This window comes from Scyliorhinus canicula, chromosome 10, assembly GCF_902713615.1.
Source record: "Scyliorhinus canicula chromosome 10, sScyCan1.1, whole genome shotgun sequence".
In the NCBI taxonomy this organism is placed as follows: Eukaryota; Metazoa; Chordata; class Chondrichthyes; order Carcharhiniformes; family Scyliorhinidae; genus Scyliorhinus; species Scyliorhinus canicula.
The window spans coordinates 142,596,858-142,612,553 of record NC_052155.1 but is presented as its reverse complement, the minus strand read 5'-3'; the positions used below and the strand labels follow the sequence as shown (position 1 = coordinate 142,612,553).

Sequence of the window (15,696 nt, the reverse complement as noted above, 5' to 3'; positions counted from 1 at the left end):
CGCCACTCACACTGGCCAGCACTGACCGCCTCACCCCCACACCCACCAGACAGAGCACCAAGGCAGGTTTGAACGGTCTGAACATGTGTTTTTTGTGAACAAATGTACACAGCCTGTGCCCTAACCCCTATAACTAGACTGTGCACTGCACCCATGCCAACTTGTCTGGTTTCTAACTTTCTGGCATTACGGGCCCTAACACTATGCCTAGGTGGTTCCCCAGGTGGTACAGCAGGAGTGGAGGCGGACTGCTGTGTCTCCTGCCCTATGACGAGAGTCTCCGTTGGCACACATCTCCTGGGGCGGCCTGGCCTGGCTGCTCCTCGGGTGTGGCGGGGTGCTGTCCTGTTCTGCCCGTTGCTAAAGAGGATCACCAGGGTCAGAAGAGGGGGTGGCGGGGGGAATCCAAAGTGCTGCAGTGTTCCTGCACCTCCCGTGCAGGAACCAGCGGCAAGAACCCATCACCTCCTCCTCCCTTGGGGTACCTGATGTCCCCCGGGCTTCACCATGGGATGAGTGTGCGAGCGGAGCCATCCCCTGACACCTGCCGCTGCCAGTCCTGGATGCCCACTCTGGTCTCGACAAGGGTCAGAACGTTCGCGGCCATGGAGAACAGGGAGTGGCCCATCTCTGTCTCACCTGCACCACATCACTATGCGACTGTGCCACCACCCTGAGGGTCAGTGCCACATCAGCCAATGAGTGGGTCATGTCCCGCAGGATGTGAGCCACCTCCCTCAGGGTGTGGCCCACATCAGCCAGTGAGTGGGCCACATCCCTCTGGGACTGGGTCACCTCCCGCTGTGTCTGCGCAACACTGGCCTGCGCCTGGACATTGCCGCCGACGCTCTCAGCAATGGCCTGCTGTGACTGGACCACGTTGAGGAGGCCTCTGCAACCTCCAGCTGGCTCTGGCACATTCTTGCTTGTGAGAGGGCAGCCTTTTCCTGGGCCTCAGCCCCCACCTGCCCAGAATTCCCCAGGCCTTGAACTTTCAGACCCATATCCAATACCGTCGCCCCTCAGCTCCAAACTCTACCTGCTGTCCAGGGCCGACTGTTTGGTGCCCATCACAGTGTACCAGGAGCCTCTTCACGAATGTTGTCATAATATACACCAGTATATCATGGTGCAGACATACACTGATGGACATACACTAAGACCAATCAACATGCACAAACATCGCAGCCAATCACCAGTTAGAACACACGCACTATAAAGGCAGAGGGCATCACTTTTCCTGCTCATTCTGGATGCTGCCTCTCAGAAGCACAAGAGCTCATCAAGTACAGTACAGACTCACACCACGTGCTGAGAGATTCAACTGGTTCGGACAGGCACAGGTCTCTAGTTAAACTAACATCGTATAAACCCACAGTTATAGTATGTCTAGTATTTTATAAGAGTTAATAAAATAGTGTTGAAGCATCTCCAGTGTTGGTGGCATATGTCTGCTTCACGAGTCCACGGTGCCCAACACTTCATGGTACCAGTAGTTGAGGGATGTTAGAACTTCTGAGACCTACCTTCCAGTGATCAGCCTTCCACCAGTCTTTAGCCATCCTGCAACATGGACAGCATTCGCCCGCCGCCGCCTCTCCACATTACAGGAAACCTGGGCTCCAACTGGAAGATTTTTAAACAGTGCTTCCAGCTATACCTTGAAGCCATGGACCTGGAAGCTGCCTCGGACGCACGGAAGATTGCTCTCTTCCTCTCCACAGCCGGGGACCATGCCCTCCTCTTTAACTCGCTCACCTTTGCTGACGGGGAAGATAAATCAAAGTTTAAGACGGTCCTCCTAAAGTTCGACAGCCACTGCGAGGTCGAGGTAAACGAGAGCTTCGAGCGCTATATCTTTCAGCAGCGCTTACAGGGCAAGGACAAACCTTTCCAGTCTTTTATCACCCACCTCCATGTCCTTACGCAATCCTGCAACTACGGGTCCACCTCCGACTCCATGATACGCGACCAGATAGTTTTTGGTGTGCAGTCGGAGCCCCTTCGCCAGCAGCTTCTTAAGGTCAAACAGTTCACCCTGTCCACTGACATTGAGACCTGCATGTTCCATGAGCACGCCTCTACGCGATATTCCCACATCCAGGCCGCTGAAACGGCACAGCGAGCTCCCCACGATGCAGAACAGGTCCAGGTCGTCATATCGCTCCAGGGCCTAAGCCTGGATAAAGGCGGCCATTTCGTGGGCTCCCGCGCTGGGACGCAACGATCGTGGCGACGTCAAAGAACGTACTGCGCAGGCGTGCACCACGCCGGGTCGCACCACGCATGCGCGGTGGCGTAACGAACGCGCCAACGCAACGGTGTGCGGCAACTGTGGCTCCGCCCACTTAAAGTGGCAATGTCCCGCGAAAACTCTGTGAGGTGTGGCCACTATGCTGCTTTATGCAGGTCGACTCAGCCTGCTAGTTTCCGAAGATTCTGCCAGCCTCGCAGGGATGTCCGGCCACAATCAACGAGCCTGTCCCCTGACTTTGACAGCGATGACCTCAAGCCCCTTTTCAAGTCGGCATCATAAAGCACAGGATGTCTCCTAAGCGCAGCACCAAGCTCATTCCGATACACAGCATTGATCCTGATGATGAGTGGTGTGCCACCCTTACGGTCAACCGGTCCCCAGTAAGGTTTCGCCTGGACACCGGTGCCAACGCCAATCTCATTGCATTGTCTGCCCTTCGCATCCTTCGTGTCCAGCCTGTCATCCTGCCATCTGCATGCCGACTGCTTGATTATAATGGCAATGCCATTGCTGCCAGTGGCTCTTGCCAACTCGAGGTGACACACCGTGCTCACACAGCTGTACTATCCTTCGATATCGTTGCCTCCTCGAAAGCCTCCTTACTTGGTGCGCAGGCATGTAAGCTGCTGAATTGGTGCAGAGGGTTCACTCTCTCTCTCCCATCATTGTCTCTGCCTCTCCTGACACCGACTTCAGGGCGCAACCCGACTCCATCATCCAACAGTACCACAACGTCTACGAGGGCATGGGCACGCTCCCGTATACATACAAGATTCTACTCAAGCCAAACATCACGCCTGTGGTACACACACCTCGCAGGTCCCAGCGCCCCTTAAGGACCGCCTCAAGCAACAGCTCCAGGACTATGGGGTCATCTCCAGGGTCACGGAACCGACCGACTGGGTGAGTTCCATGGTCTGTGTAAAGAAACTGTGAGCTAAGGATTTGTATAGATCCTAAGGATCTTAATTGGAATATCATGAGGGAGCACTACTCAATTCCCAAGCGTGAGGAACTTACGTGTGAAATGGCCCACGCCAAACTATTCACAAAACTCGACTCCTCAAAAGGCTTCTGGCAAATCCAGCTGGATGAATCTAGCAAAAAGCTGTGCGCATTCAATACGCCCTTTGGCAGATTCTGCTACAACCGAATGCCATTTGGCATCACCTCCGCGTCTGAAGTCTTTCACAGACTAATGGAACAGATGATGGAGGGAATCGAAGGTGTCTACGTCGACGACATAATATTCTGGCCCATCACCCCGCAGGAGCACATCAGCCGCCTCAAGTGCGTCTTCAAGCGCATACACGAGCATGGCCTCCCCCTCAATAGAGTTAAATGCTCTTTCGGCCAGTCGGACATTAAATTCCTGGGTGACCACATTTCCCATTTGGGTGTGCGGCCGGATGAGGACAAAATTGCTGCTATCACTTCCGAAAAAGTTCGAGGACAAGAAAGCGGTCCTCCGGTTCTTGGGCATGGTAAATTTCCTAGGAAAGTTCATTACCAACCTCGCCTCGCATACCACAGCTCTCGGGAACCTGGTCCGGAAGACAACAGACTTCCAGTGGCTCCCTGCCCACGAGCTCGAGTGGAGGGAACTGAAGGCCAAGTTATCCACGGCCCCAGTTCTGGTCTTTTTTGATCCGGCAAAGGAAACAAAAATCTCTACGGACGCTAGTCAGTCTGGCATTGGAACCGTGCTTCTGCAGCGTGATGAGCCCCCGTTGTGTCTACGTCATGGGCAATGACCCCCACGGAACAGTGCTACGCGCAAATAGAGAAGGAGTGCCTTGGCCTTCTGACCGGTGTCGTGAAGTTCCACGACTATGTTTATGGACTTCCCCAGTTTACTGTCGAGACCGACCATCGTCCGCTCGTCAACAAAAGGACTTGAATGATATGACGCCTCGCCTCCAGCGCATCCTGCTCAAGCTCCGGAGGTATGATTTCCAACTCGTTTATACCCCGAGCAAGGACCTTATCGTTGCCGACGCCCTCTCCAGGTCGGTCACCACTCCATGCGATCACGAAGGGTTCGTTTGCCAGATCGACGCCCAAGTTAAGTTCGCAGCCTCCCACTTGCCAGCATCGGATGCACGCCTGGTACATATTCGCCGCGAGACAGCGGCTGACCCCCTACTACAGCGTGTCATGCGCGCAGTTTTACAACGTTCAAGACGATCTGGCAGTCGTTGATGGGGTTCTCCTGAAGCTTGACTTCTGCTTCACGTGTCCGTAGTGCCCAACACTTCAAGACCCATATCTGATACCGTCGCCTCTCAGCTGCTCTGACCTCTACCTGCTGTCCAGGGCCGACTTTTTGGTGCCCACCACATAGTGTACCAGGAGCCTCTTCACGAATGTGCCCAACCGAGGTGATAGTCAGAGATTGTGGAGGGTGATGTCCGTGTCCTCCTCTGACCAGAACTCCGGAGTCTTCTGGGTCTCGGGCAGAGTGCTGGTGTTCTGACTGCTCTATCCATCGGTGCCCTGCCATCTAAGGGGCACTGGGTGGGAACGGGGGGGGGCCCTGATGGGCCGGGCTCATCTCCGGCAGGTCCTATAAGACACAAGATGCTAACTATGTTTAGACAGCCAGCCGGTGGTGAGCACTGAGATGAGGGGAAGGGTGAGGGGGCTTGGAGGGGTGGGGTGAGGGAGTGTTATGACGAACTGGAACTAGGCAGGTGTCTCACTTCGTTGCGCGCCGCCTACCTCCGTCTCGGCGACCTCCCTCTCTTCTGGGCCGCCGACCACGCCCGGTGCCCTCAGCTCGGTCATGGTGAGGGGACACAGCTCTGGTGGTCCCCTCCGGTCTTCTCCCGCTTCTGGCAGTTGTGCACAGACTTGTACTGGGGGGTAGGGGGAACACAGACAACGACACTGTTAGTCTGACACATGCAGCCCAGGGGTTGGGTAGATGATGGCACCAGTAGCCAGGGCACACAGCCATTGAGGCTGGCAAGGATGCTGGCATGTGGGGCGGGGAGGGTCCATATAGGGGCAGCAGGGTAGCATGGTGGTTAGCATAAATGCTTCACAGCTCCAGGGTCCCAGGTTCGATTCCCGGCTGGGTCACTGTCTGTGCGGAGTCTGCACGTCCTCCCCCTGTGTGCGTGGGTTTCCTCCGGTTGCTCCGGTTTCCTCCCACAGTCCAAAGATGTGCGGGTTAGGTGGATTGGCCATGATAAATTGCCCGTAGTGTCCTAATAAAAGTAAGGTTAAGGGGGGGTTGTTGGGTTACGGGTATAGGGTGGATACGTGGGTTTGAGTAGGGTGATCATGGCTCAGCACAACATTGAGGGCCGAAGGGCCTGTTCTGTGCTGTACTGTTCTATGTTCTATGTTCTATGTCACATCTGTGTGGGGTTGGTGCCAGGGGCACAGCGCTGCCTCCTGAATAGCAGTCCGGACAACGTTGCTGACAGTGACTGCCACCTCCGCACAGGTACGGCGAACACTGCCGCCTGAGGACCTTCCTCCCGGGCCTGGGTACAGCACCATCCGCCTCTCCTCCAGAGTCCAGGAGGGTCTCCAGCTCAGCATCACGGAAGCGCAGTGCTGGTCTCTTTCCAACCATGTTGGCTGCAACGGTTGTGTGTGGGGGGGAGAATCCCTGAAGTGCAGCTGCAGCTGTGCTGCAATCACGGAATCAGCGATTCTGCCACCGTTCTGAAAGTGTGCCATTTCACGTGACGCCCATGCTAGCCTCTTTGGAGTGACTGAATAATTTCACTTTCTGCACAGGTTTTGCCGTCGTGAAACTCCGGTTTTCACGGCGGCGTCAGCACTTGGTCTCAGAAACAGAGAATCCAGCCCCATGTAATGAGGCAATGTTTTCCGATCGAAGAAATGCAGGGTATAAGAACATAAGAATTAGGAGCAGGAGTAGGCCACCTGGCCCCTCGAGCCCGCTCCACCATTCAATGAGATCATGGCTGATCTTTTGTGGACTCAGCTCCACTTTCCGGCCCGAACACCATAACCCTTAATCCCTTTATTCTTCAAACAAATATCTATCTTTACCTTAAAAACATTTAATGAAGGAGCCTCAACTGCTTCAATGGGCAAGGAATTCCATAGATTCACAACCCTTTGGGTGAAGAAGTTCCTCCTAAACTGAGTCTTAAATCTACTTCCCCTTATTTTGAGGCTATGCCCCCCCCTAGTTCTGCTTTCATCCGCCAGTGGAAACAACCTGCCCGCATCTATCCTATCTATTCCCTTCATAATTTTAAATGTTTCTATAAGATCCCCCCCGCATCCTTCTAAATTCCAACGAGTACAATCCCAGTCTACTCAACCTCTCCTCATAATCCAACCCCTTCAGCTCTGGTATTAACCTCGTGAATCTCCTCTGCACACCCTCCAGCGCCAGTACGTCCTTTCTTAAGTAAGGAGACCAAAACTGAACACAATACTCCAGGTGTGGCCTCACTAACACCTTATACAATTGCAGCATAACCTCCCTAGTCTTAAACTCCATCCCTCTAGCAATGAAGGACAAAATTCCATTTGCCTTCTTAATCACCTGTTGCACCTTTAAACCAACTTTCTGCGACTCATGCACTAGCACACCCAGGTCTCTCTGCACAGCAGCATGCTTTAATATTTTATCATTTAAATAATAATCCCGTTTGCTGTTATTCCTACCAAAATGGATAACCTCACATTGTATTCCATCTGCCAGACCCTCGACCTATCACTTAAACAATCCAAATCTCTCTGCAGACTTCCAGTATCCTCTGCACTTTTTGCTTTACCACTCATCTTAGTGTCGTCTGCAAACTTGGACACATTGCCCTTGGTCCCCAACTCCAAATCATCTATGTAAATTGTGAACAATTGTGGGCCCAACACGGATCCCTGAGGGACACCACTAGCTACTGATTGCCAACCAGAGAAACACCCATTAATCCCCACTCTTTGCTTTCTATTAATTAACCAATCCTCTATCCATGCTACTACTTTACCTTAATGCCATGCATCTTTATCTTATGCAGCAACCTTTTGTGTTGCACCTTGTCAAAGGCTTTCTGGAAATCCAGATATACCACATCCATTGGCTCCCCGTTATCTACTGCACTGGTAATGTCCTCAAAAAATTCCACTAAATTAGTTAGGCACGACCTGCCCTTTATGAACCCATGCTGCGTCTGCCCAATGGGACAATTTCTATCCAGATGCCTCGCTATTTCTTCCTTGATGATAGATTCCAGCATCTTCCCTACTACCGAAGTTAACCTCACTGGTCCATAATTACCCGCTCTCTTCCTACCTCCTATTTTAAACAGTGGTGTCACGTTTGCTAATTTCCAATCCACCGGGACCACCCCAGAGTCTAGTGAATTTTGGTAAATTATCACTAGTGCATTTGCAATTTCCCTAGCCATCTCTGGGATGCATTCCATCAGGGCCAGGAGACTTGTCCACCATTAGCCCCATTAGCTTGCCCATCACTACCTCCTAAGTGATAACAATCCCCTCAAGGTCCTCACCTTTCATAGCCTCATTTCCATCAGTCACCGGCATGTTATTTGTGTCTTCCACTGTGAAGACTGACCCAAAAAACCTGTTCAGTTCCTCAGCCATTTCCTCATCTCCCATTATAAAAACTCCCTTCTCATCCTCTAAAGGACCAATATTTACCTTCGCCACTCTTTTTTGTTTTATATATTTGTAGAAACATTTACTATCTGTTTTTATATTCTGAGCAAGTTTACTCTCATAATCTATCTTACTCTTCTTTAGAGCTTTTTTAGTAGCTTTCTGTTGCCCCCTAAAGATTTCCCAGTCCTCTAGTCTCCCACTAATCTTTGCCTCTTTGTATGCTTTTTCCTTCAATTTGATACTCTCCCTTATTTCCTTAGATATCCACGGTTGATTTCCCTCTTTCTACCGTCCTTCCTTTTTGTTGGTATAAACCTTTGCTGAGCACTGTGAGAAATCGCTTGGAAGGTTCTCCACTGTTCCTCAACTGTTCCATCATAAAGTCTTTGCTCCCAGTCTACCTTAGCTAGTTCTTCTCTCATCCCATTGTAATCTCCTTTGTTTAAGCACAAAACACTAGTATTTGATTTTACCTTCTCATCTGAAGTAAAATCTGTATTTTAAATTCCACCATATTGTGATCGCTCCTTCCGAGAGGATCCCTAACTATGAGATCATGAATCAATCCTGCCTCATTACACAGGGCAAGATCTAGGACCGCTTGTTCCCTCGTAGGTTCCAGTACATACTGTTCTTGGAAACTATTGCGGATACATTCTATAAACTCCTCCTCAAGGCTGCCTTGACCGACCTGGTTAAACCAATCGACATGTAGATTAAAATCCCCCATAATAACTGCTGTACCATTTCTACATGCATCAGTTGTTTCTTTGTTTATTGCCTGCCCCACCATAACGTTACTAATTGGTGGCCTATAGACTACTCCTATCAGTGACTTTTTTGCCTTACTATTCCTGATTTCCACCCAAATGGATTCAACCTTGTCCTCCCTTACTATTGCCCGGATGTCCTCTTTAAATAACAGAGCTACACTTCCTCCCTTACCATCCACTCTGTCCTTCCGAATAGTTTGATACCCTCGGATATTTAACTCCCAGTCGTGACCATCCTTTAACCATGTTTAAGTAATCATAGTCATTCATGATGATTTGCGCCATCAACTCATTTACTTTATTCCGAATACTACGAGCATTCAGGTAATGTACACTTATGTTGGTTTTTTTACTTCTAATTTGAATCTTAACATCTCCAGTTTTATTCCTTTTAGTATTACTGGGCCTATTCACTGAGCTCCCCTCAGTCACTGTACCTTGTACTGTCGCCCTTTTTGATTTTTGACTTTGGCTTCTCTGCCTTTCACTTTCCACCTTACTTCCTTTTGCTTCTGTCCCTGTTTTACTACCTTCCAGCTTCCTACATCAGTTTCCATCCCCCTGCCTCATTAATTTAAACCATCCCCAACAACTCTAGCAAATACCCCCCTAGGACATCGGTTCCAGTCCTGCCCAGGTGCAGACCGTCCGGTTTGTACTGGTCCCACCTCCCCCAGAACCGGTCCCAATGCCCCAGGAATTTGAATCCCTCCCTCTTGCACCATCTCTCGAGCCACGCATTCATCCTATCTATCCTGACATTCCTACTCTGACTAGCTCGTGGCACTGGTAGCAATCCGGAGATTACTACCTTTGAGGTCCTACTTTTTAGTTTAACTCCTAACTCCCTGAATTTAGCTTGTAGGACCTCATCCTGTTTTTTACCTATATCGTTGGTGCCTATGTGCACCACGACAGCTGGCTGTTCACCCTCCCGCCCCCAGAATGTCCTGCAGCCGCTCCGAGACATCCTTGACCCTTGCACCAGGGAGGCAACATACCATCCTGGAGTCTCAATTGCGCCCGCAGAACCGCCTGTCTATTCCCCTTACGATTGAGTTCCCTATCACTATAGCCCTGCCATTTCTTCCTGCTCTGCTGCGCAGCAGAGCCAGCCACGGTGCCATGAATCTTGCTGCTGCTGCCTTCCCCTGGTGAGCCATCTCCCTCAACAGTATCCAAAGCGGTATATCTGTTTTGCAGGGAGATGACCACAGGGGACACCTGCACTGCCTTCCTACTCTTGCTCTGTCTTTTGGTCACCCATTTTCTATCTCCCTCAGTAACTTTCACCTGCGGTGTGACCAACTTGCTAAACGTCCTGTCCACGACGTCCTCAGCATTGCGCATGCTCCAAAGTGAGTCCATCCGCAGCTCCAGAGTCGTCAAGCGGTCTAACAGGAGCTGCAACTGAACACATTTTTTTGCACGTGAAGGAGCCAGGGACAGTGGACGTGTCCCTGAGCTCCCGCATCGCACACGAGGAGCATGACATGGGTCTGGGATCTCCTGCCATGTCTAAACCTTAGGTAAACTTATACAACTACAATTTCAAAAAAAAAGGAAGAAAAATAAATAAATTAGGCAATGAAAAGAAAAACTACTTACCAGTCACTTACCAGAGTTAAAAAGCACCTCCTCCCCACCCAGCTTCGAATTCCCAAACTCACTCTTGGTTGTGCCTCACGCTGGCTGTGTCTTCTCTGGCTCACTTGGAGAACTCACCCAGGGTCTCAGATGCTCCCTGGTTCTCTCCCTGCAGATTAAAAGTTACAGGCCAGAAGAAAGAGAGAGAACAAAACAGTAGAGAAAAAGCACCTTCTCCCACTCTGCACCGAATTACCTCACTGCACCAAATTACCAAGTTCCAACTTGCCACTCTGGTTGACCTCACTGCACCAAATTACCAAGTATGATAAGCTACTACATCTTCCATGCACTATTTTTACTCCGGTGTTAAACCAATTTCTCCTTTATTTTAATCTCAAATGGTTAACAACTGCACAAAAAATGTATAGAAGAATGGATTTCATGCATATTGAATATTTGTGCTCGAAATTCACTGATCAAAATTATATTCACATTCTCAAGTTCACATGGTGCATACATTCTTTCCTCTATGGGACTGTATTTTGCAATTAATGGAATTTTAAAAAAATATTTATGGAATGTGGATGTCACTGGTTGAGCTAGCATTTACTGTCCATCCCTAATACCTCTGAGAAGGTGGTAGTGAACAATTGTCTTGAACCACTGCAGTCCATGAGGTGTCCATGAGCACTCACAGTGCTGATCAAAGGGAGTTCCAGGATTTTGATTCAGCAACGGTGAAGGAATGGCAATATATTTCCAAATTGTTGAAACTGTTAAGTTTACAGAGGTTTTTCATCCTCATCCGACAGTATACTGCTGACATTGTTTCATGTTGTTCATTGATTCTTAATGGAGATTTTTTATTTCTAGGTGGAGTTGATAAAGGAGACGCGATATTTGAATCCAATGTACTACAAGAAACTTCAGGAATTATGGCAAAAGATTTTACCCGATGAAGTAATTTATTCTTTGGACAGAAACGTCCCCAAAATTGGTGATGTCCACTTTTAGACAACAATGGCGCCAATGGCAGTTTCATAGAATCATAGAATTTACAATGCAGAAGGCCGCCATTCGGCCCATCGAGTCTGCACCGGCTCTTGGAAAGAGCCTGCACCCTATCCCAATAGCCCCATCTAACCTTTTTTGGACACTTGGGGCAATTTATCATGGCCAATCCATCTAACCTGCACATCTTTGGACTGTGGGAGGAAACCCATGCAGACACGGGGAGAACGTGCAGACTCTGCCCAGACAGTGACCCAAGCCAGGAATCGAATCTGGGGACCCTGGAGCTGTGAAGCAACTGAGCTAACCACTGTGCTACTGTGCCACCCCGGTTATTCCATTGTATTGTGCAGCACTTTATTTAAAAAATATAATGACAAGGGTTTTGATTCTAATTGCTGGCACGTGGCCGCTGAATCTCCCTTCCCACTATGATATCGTGCCTTCAGTAATCCAGGCACCATATTTAAAGGGCTCCACTGCACAGATCTAGTCCTCTTTGAGCTTCCAGGAGATTCCTGGCCACCAAATGGATGGCCAGTGTTCAGTTCCACTGATGCCTAAACAAAAGTCCACCCAACATCTACCCCACGCCACATGACAGAGTGATGGTAGCTTCAACCACTTAATTTCATCCTGTGCTTTTTAGAAGTCAGACTCCAAGCATGAGCAGCAGGGTAGCATGGTGGTTAGCATAAATGCTTCACAGCTCCAGGGTCCCAGGTTCGATTCCCGGCTGGGTCACTGTCTGTGTGGAGTCTGCACGTCCTCCCCCTGTGTGCGTGGGTTTCCTCCGGGTGCTCCGGTTTCCTCCCACAGTCCAAAGATGTGCGGGTTAGGTGGATTGGCCATGCTAAATTGCCCGTAGTGTCCTAATAAAAGTAAGGTTAAGGGGGGGTTGTTGGGTTACGGGTATAGGGTGGATACGTGGGTTTGAGTAGGGTGATCATGGCTCGGCACAACATTGAGGGCTGAAGGGCCTGTTCTGTGCTGTACTGTTCTATGTTCTATGTTCATGGCAGTGGAGCTGATATTGAACTGTTGCAGCTGTGGAAGAATACGGAATCTTGAAATGCTTTGCCAGTTGCATGGCCCAATTGCACACCCCTCTGCACTGATGACAAGAGAGGTTCCCTTCTCTCCCGCACTGCTGCCCTTGGCCTTGCACCACAAACCACCCATTAAGAAGCCACTGTGGAGACTTGTCTGTGCCACCCCATCCCTGTTTTTGTGGAGCTGCTTCCTTGCATTGGAACCTTGTGGGCGCTACACTAAGTTGTGTGCATTCATCTTCTTGTTCTTCTCAAAGTTCAGGTTGCCAGGTGCACATCTTTCAAAGGCAGTTATAAATCATGGTGTTGTGAAATCACACCGACGTGGGATTTAAACTTGAAGTGGTGCATGATTCCGGCATGTTGCCACAATAACAAGTTGCAAACTTATTGGAATTATAAATAATATATTGGCAGGGGCAGGAAACAATCATGTCCTGGATTTACAGCACTGGGAAACACACTCAGGACCTGACAATTATATGTTCCAATCTCGCCACCGAACATGTCCATTCCAATTGGGCATAGAAAATCCTAGCCTTTGGCTCTCAAAGAGAAAATTAATTTTATCGACTGAGGTTCTATCGCCAGTCTTGTTTACCTAACCTTGGGTGATGCACCAAGTTTTCTTTTAATGATTATCATAGATTATCACAGAATTTACAGTGCAGAAGGAGGCCATTCGGCCCATCGAGTTTACACCGGCTCTTTGAAAGAGCACCCTACACAAGGTCAACACCTCCACCCAGTGGCGTGCAGAGATCTGGTGATGCCCGGGGCAAATCTTGATTGTATGCCCCAAAGCCCCACGTAAATATTACATTAAATATCACCAAAAAACCTATAGAAAACGTAGTTGCACCCGTTCTAGAACTATTCACTGACCTCTTTATCTTTAGAACATAGAACGATACAGCGCAGTACAGGCCCTTCGGCCCTCGATGTTGCACCGACATGGAAAAAAACTAAAGGCCATCTAACCTACACTATGCCCTCATCCAATAAACTTTTAAATGCCCTCAATGTTGGCGAGTTCACTACTGTTGCAGGTAGGGCATTCCACGGCCTCACCACTCTTTGCGTAAAAAACCCACCTCTGACCTCTGTCCTATATCTATTACCCCTCAATTTAAGGCTATGTCCCCTCGTGCTAGCCACCTCCATCCGCGGGAGAAGGCTCTCGCTGTCCACCCTATCTAACCCTCTGATCATTTTGTATGCCTCTATTAAGTCACCTCTTAACCTTCTTCTCTCTAACGAAAACAACCTCAAGTCCATCAGCCTTTCCTCATAAGATTTTCCCTCCATACCAGGCAACATCCTGGTAAATCTCCTCTGCACCCGTTCCAAAGCTTCCACGTCCTTCCTATAATGAGGCGACCAGAACTGTGCGCAATACTCCAAATGCGGCCGTACTAGAGTTTTGTACAACTGCAACATGACCTCATGGCTCCGGAACTCAATCCCTCTACCAATAAAGGCCAACACACCATAGGCCTTCTTCACAACCCTATCAACCTGGGTGGCAACTTTCAGGGATCTATGTACATGGACACCGAGAGCCCTCTGCTCATCCACACTACCAAGAATTTTACCATTAGCCAAATATTCCGCATTCCTGTTATTCTTTCCAAAGTGAATCACCTCACACTTCTCCACATTAAACTCCATTTGCCACCTCTCAGCCCAGCTCTGCAGCTTATCTATGTCCCTCTGTAACCTGCAACATCCTTCCGCACTGTCTACAACTCCACCGACTTTAGTGTCGTCTGCAAATTTACTCACCCATCCTTCTGTGCCCTCCTCTAGGTCATTTATAAAAATGACAAACAGCAACGGCCCCAGAACAGATCCTTGTGGTACGCCACTCGTAACTGAACTCCATTCTGAACATTTCCCATCAATTACCACTCTCTGTCTTCTTTCAACTAGCCAATTTCTGATCCACATCTCTAAATCACCCTCAATCCCCAGCCTCTGTATTTTCTGCAATAGCCGACCGTGGGGAACCTTATCAAACGCTTTACTGAAATCCAATTCACCACATCAACTGCTCTACCCTCGTCTACCTGTTCAGTCACCTTCTCAAAGAACTCGATAAGGTTTGTGAGGCATGACCTACCCTTCACAAAACCATGCTGACCATCCCTAATCATATTATTCCTATCTAGATGATTATAAATTGTATCTTTTATAATCCTCTCCAAGACTTTACCCACCACAGACGTTAGGCTCACTGGCCTATAGTTACCGGGGTTATCTCTACTCCCCTTCTTGAACAAAGGGACCACATTTGCTATCCTCCAGTCCTCTGGCACTATTCCTGTAGCCAATGATGACCTAAAAATCAAAGCCAAAGGCTCAGCAATCTCTTCCCTGGCTTCCCAGAGAATCCTAGGATAAATCCCATCAGGCCCCGGGGACTTATCTATTTTCACCTTGTCCAGAATTGCCAACACTTCTTCCCTACGCACCTCAATGCCATCTATTCTAATAGCCTGGGTCTCAGCATTCTCCTCCACAATATTATCTTTTTCCTGAGTGAATACTGACGAAAAGTATTAATTTAGTATCTCGCTTATCTCCTCAGCCTCCACACACAACTTCCCACCACTGTCCTTCACTGGCCCTACTCTTACCCTAGTCATTCTTTTATTCCTGACATACCTATAGAAAGCTTTTGTGTTTTCCTTGATCCTACCTGCCAAAGACTTCTCATGTCCCCTCCTTGCTCGTCTTAGCTCTCTCTTTAGATCCTTCCTCGCTTCCTTGTAACTATCAAGCGCCCCAACTGAAACTTCACGCCTCATCTTCACATAGGCCTCCTTCTTCCTCTTAACAAGAGATTCCACTTCTTTGGTAAACTACGGTTCCCTCGCTCGACCTCTTCCTCCCTGCCTGACTGGTACGTACTTATCAAGAACATGCAATAGCTGTTCCTTGAACAAGCTCCACATATCCAGTGTGCCCAACCCTTGCAGCCTACTTCTCCAACCTACACATCCTAAGTCATGTCTAATGGCATCATAATTGCCCTTCCCCCAGCTATAACTCTTGCCCTGCGGGGTATACTTATCCCTTTCCATCACTAACGTAAAGGTCACCGAATTGTGGTCACTGTTTCCAAAGTGCTCACCTACCTCCAGATCTAACACCTGGCCTGGTTCATTACCCAAAACCAAATCCAATGTGGCCTCGCCTCTTGTTGGCCTGTCAACATATTGTGTCAGGAAACCCTCCTGCACACATTGTACAAAGAACGACCCATCTAATGTACTTGAACTATATCATTTCCAGTCAATATTTGGAAAGTTAAAGTCTCCCATAACAACTACCCTGTTACTTTCGCTCTTTTCCAGAATCATCTTCGCCATCCTTTCCTCTACATCCCTAGAAC

General features: G+C 49.0%; 1 protein-coding gene across 1 annotated transcript in view; it reads left to right on the top strand.

Moving 5' to 3' along the window:
- LOC119972149 (regulator of G-protein signaling 22-like) overlaps nucleotides 1-15,696 on the top strand; it is an 810,134-nt gene that overhangs the window by 494,571 nt on the left and 299,867 nt on the right. The window contains exon 16 of the mRNA XM_038808479.1: nucleotides 11,110-11,196. Coding sequence (XP_038664407.1) covers nucleotides 11,110-11,196 — 87 coding nt within the window. The remainder of the gene's footprint in view (nucleotides 1-11,109; nucleotides 11,197-15,696) is intronic.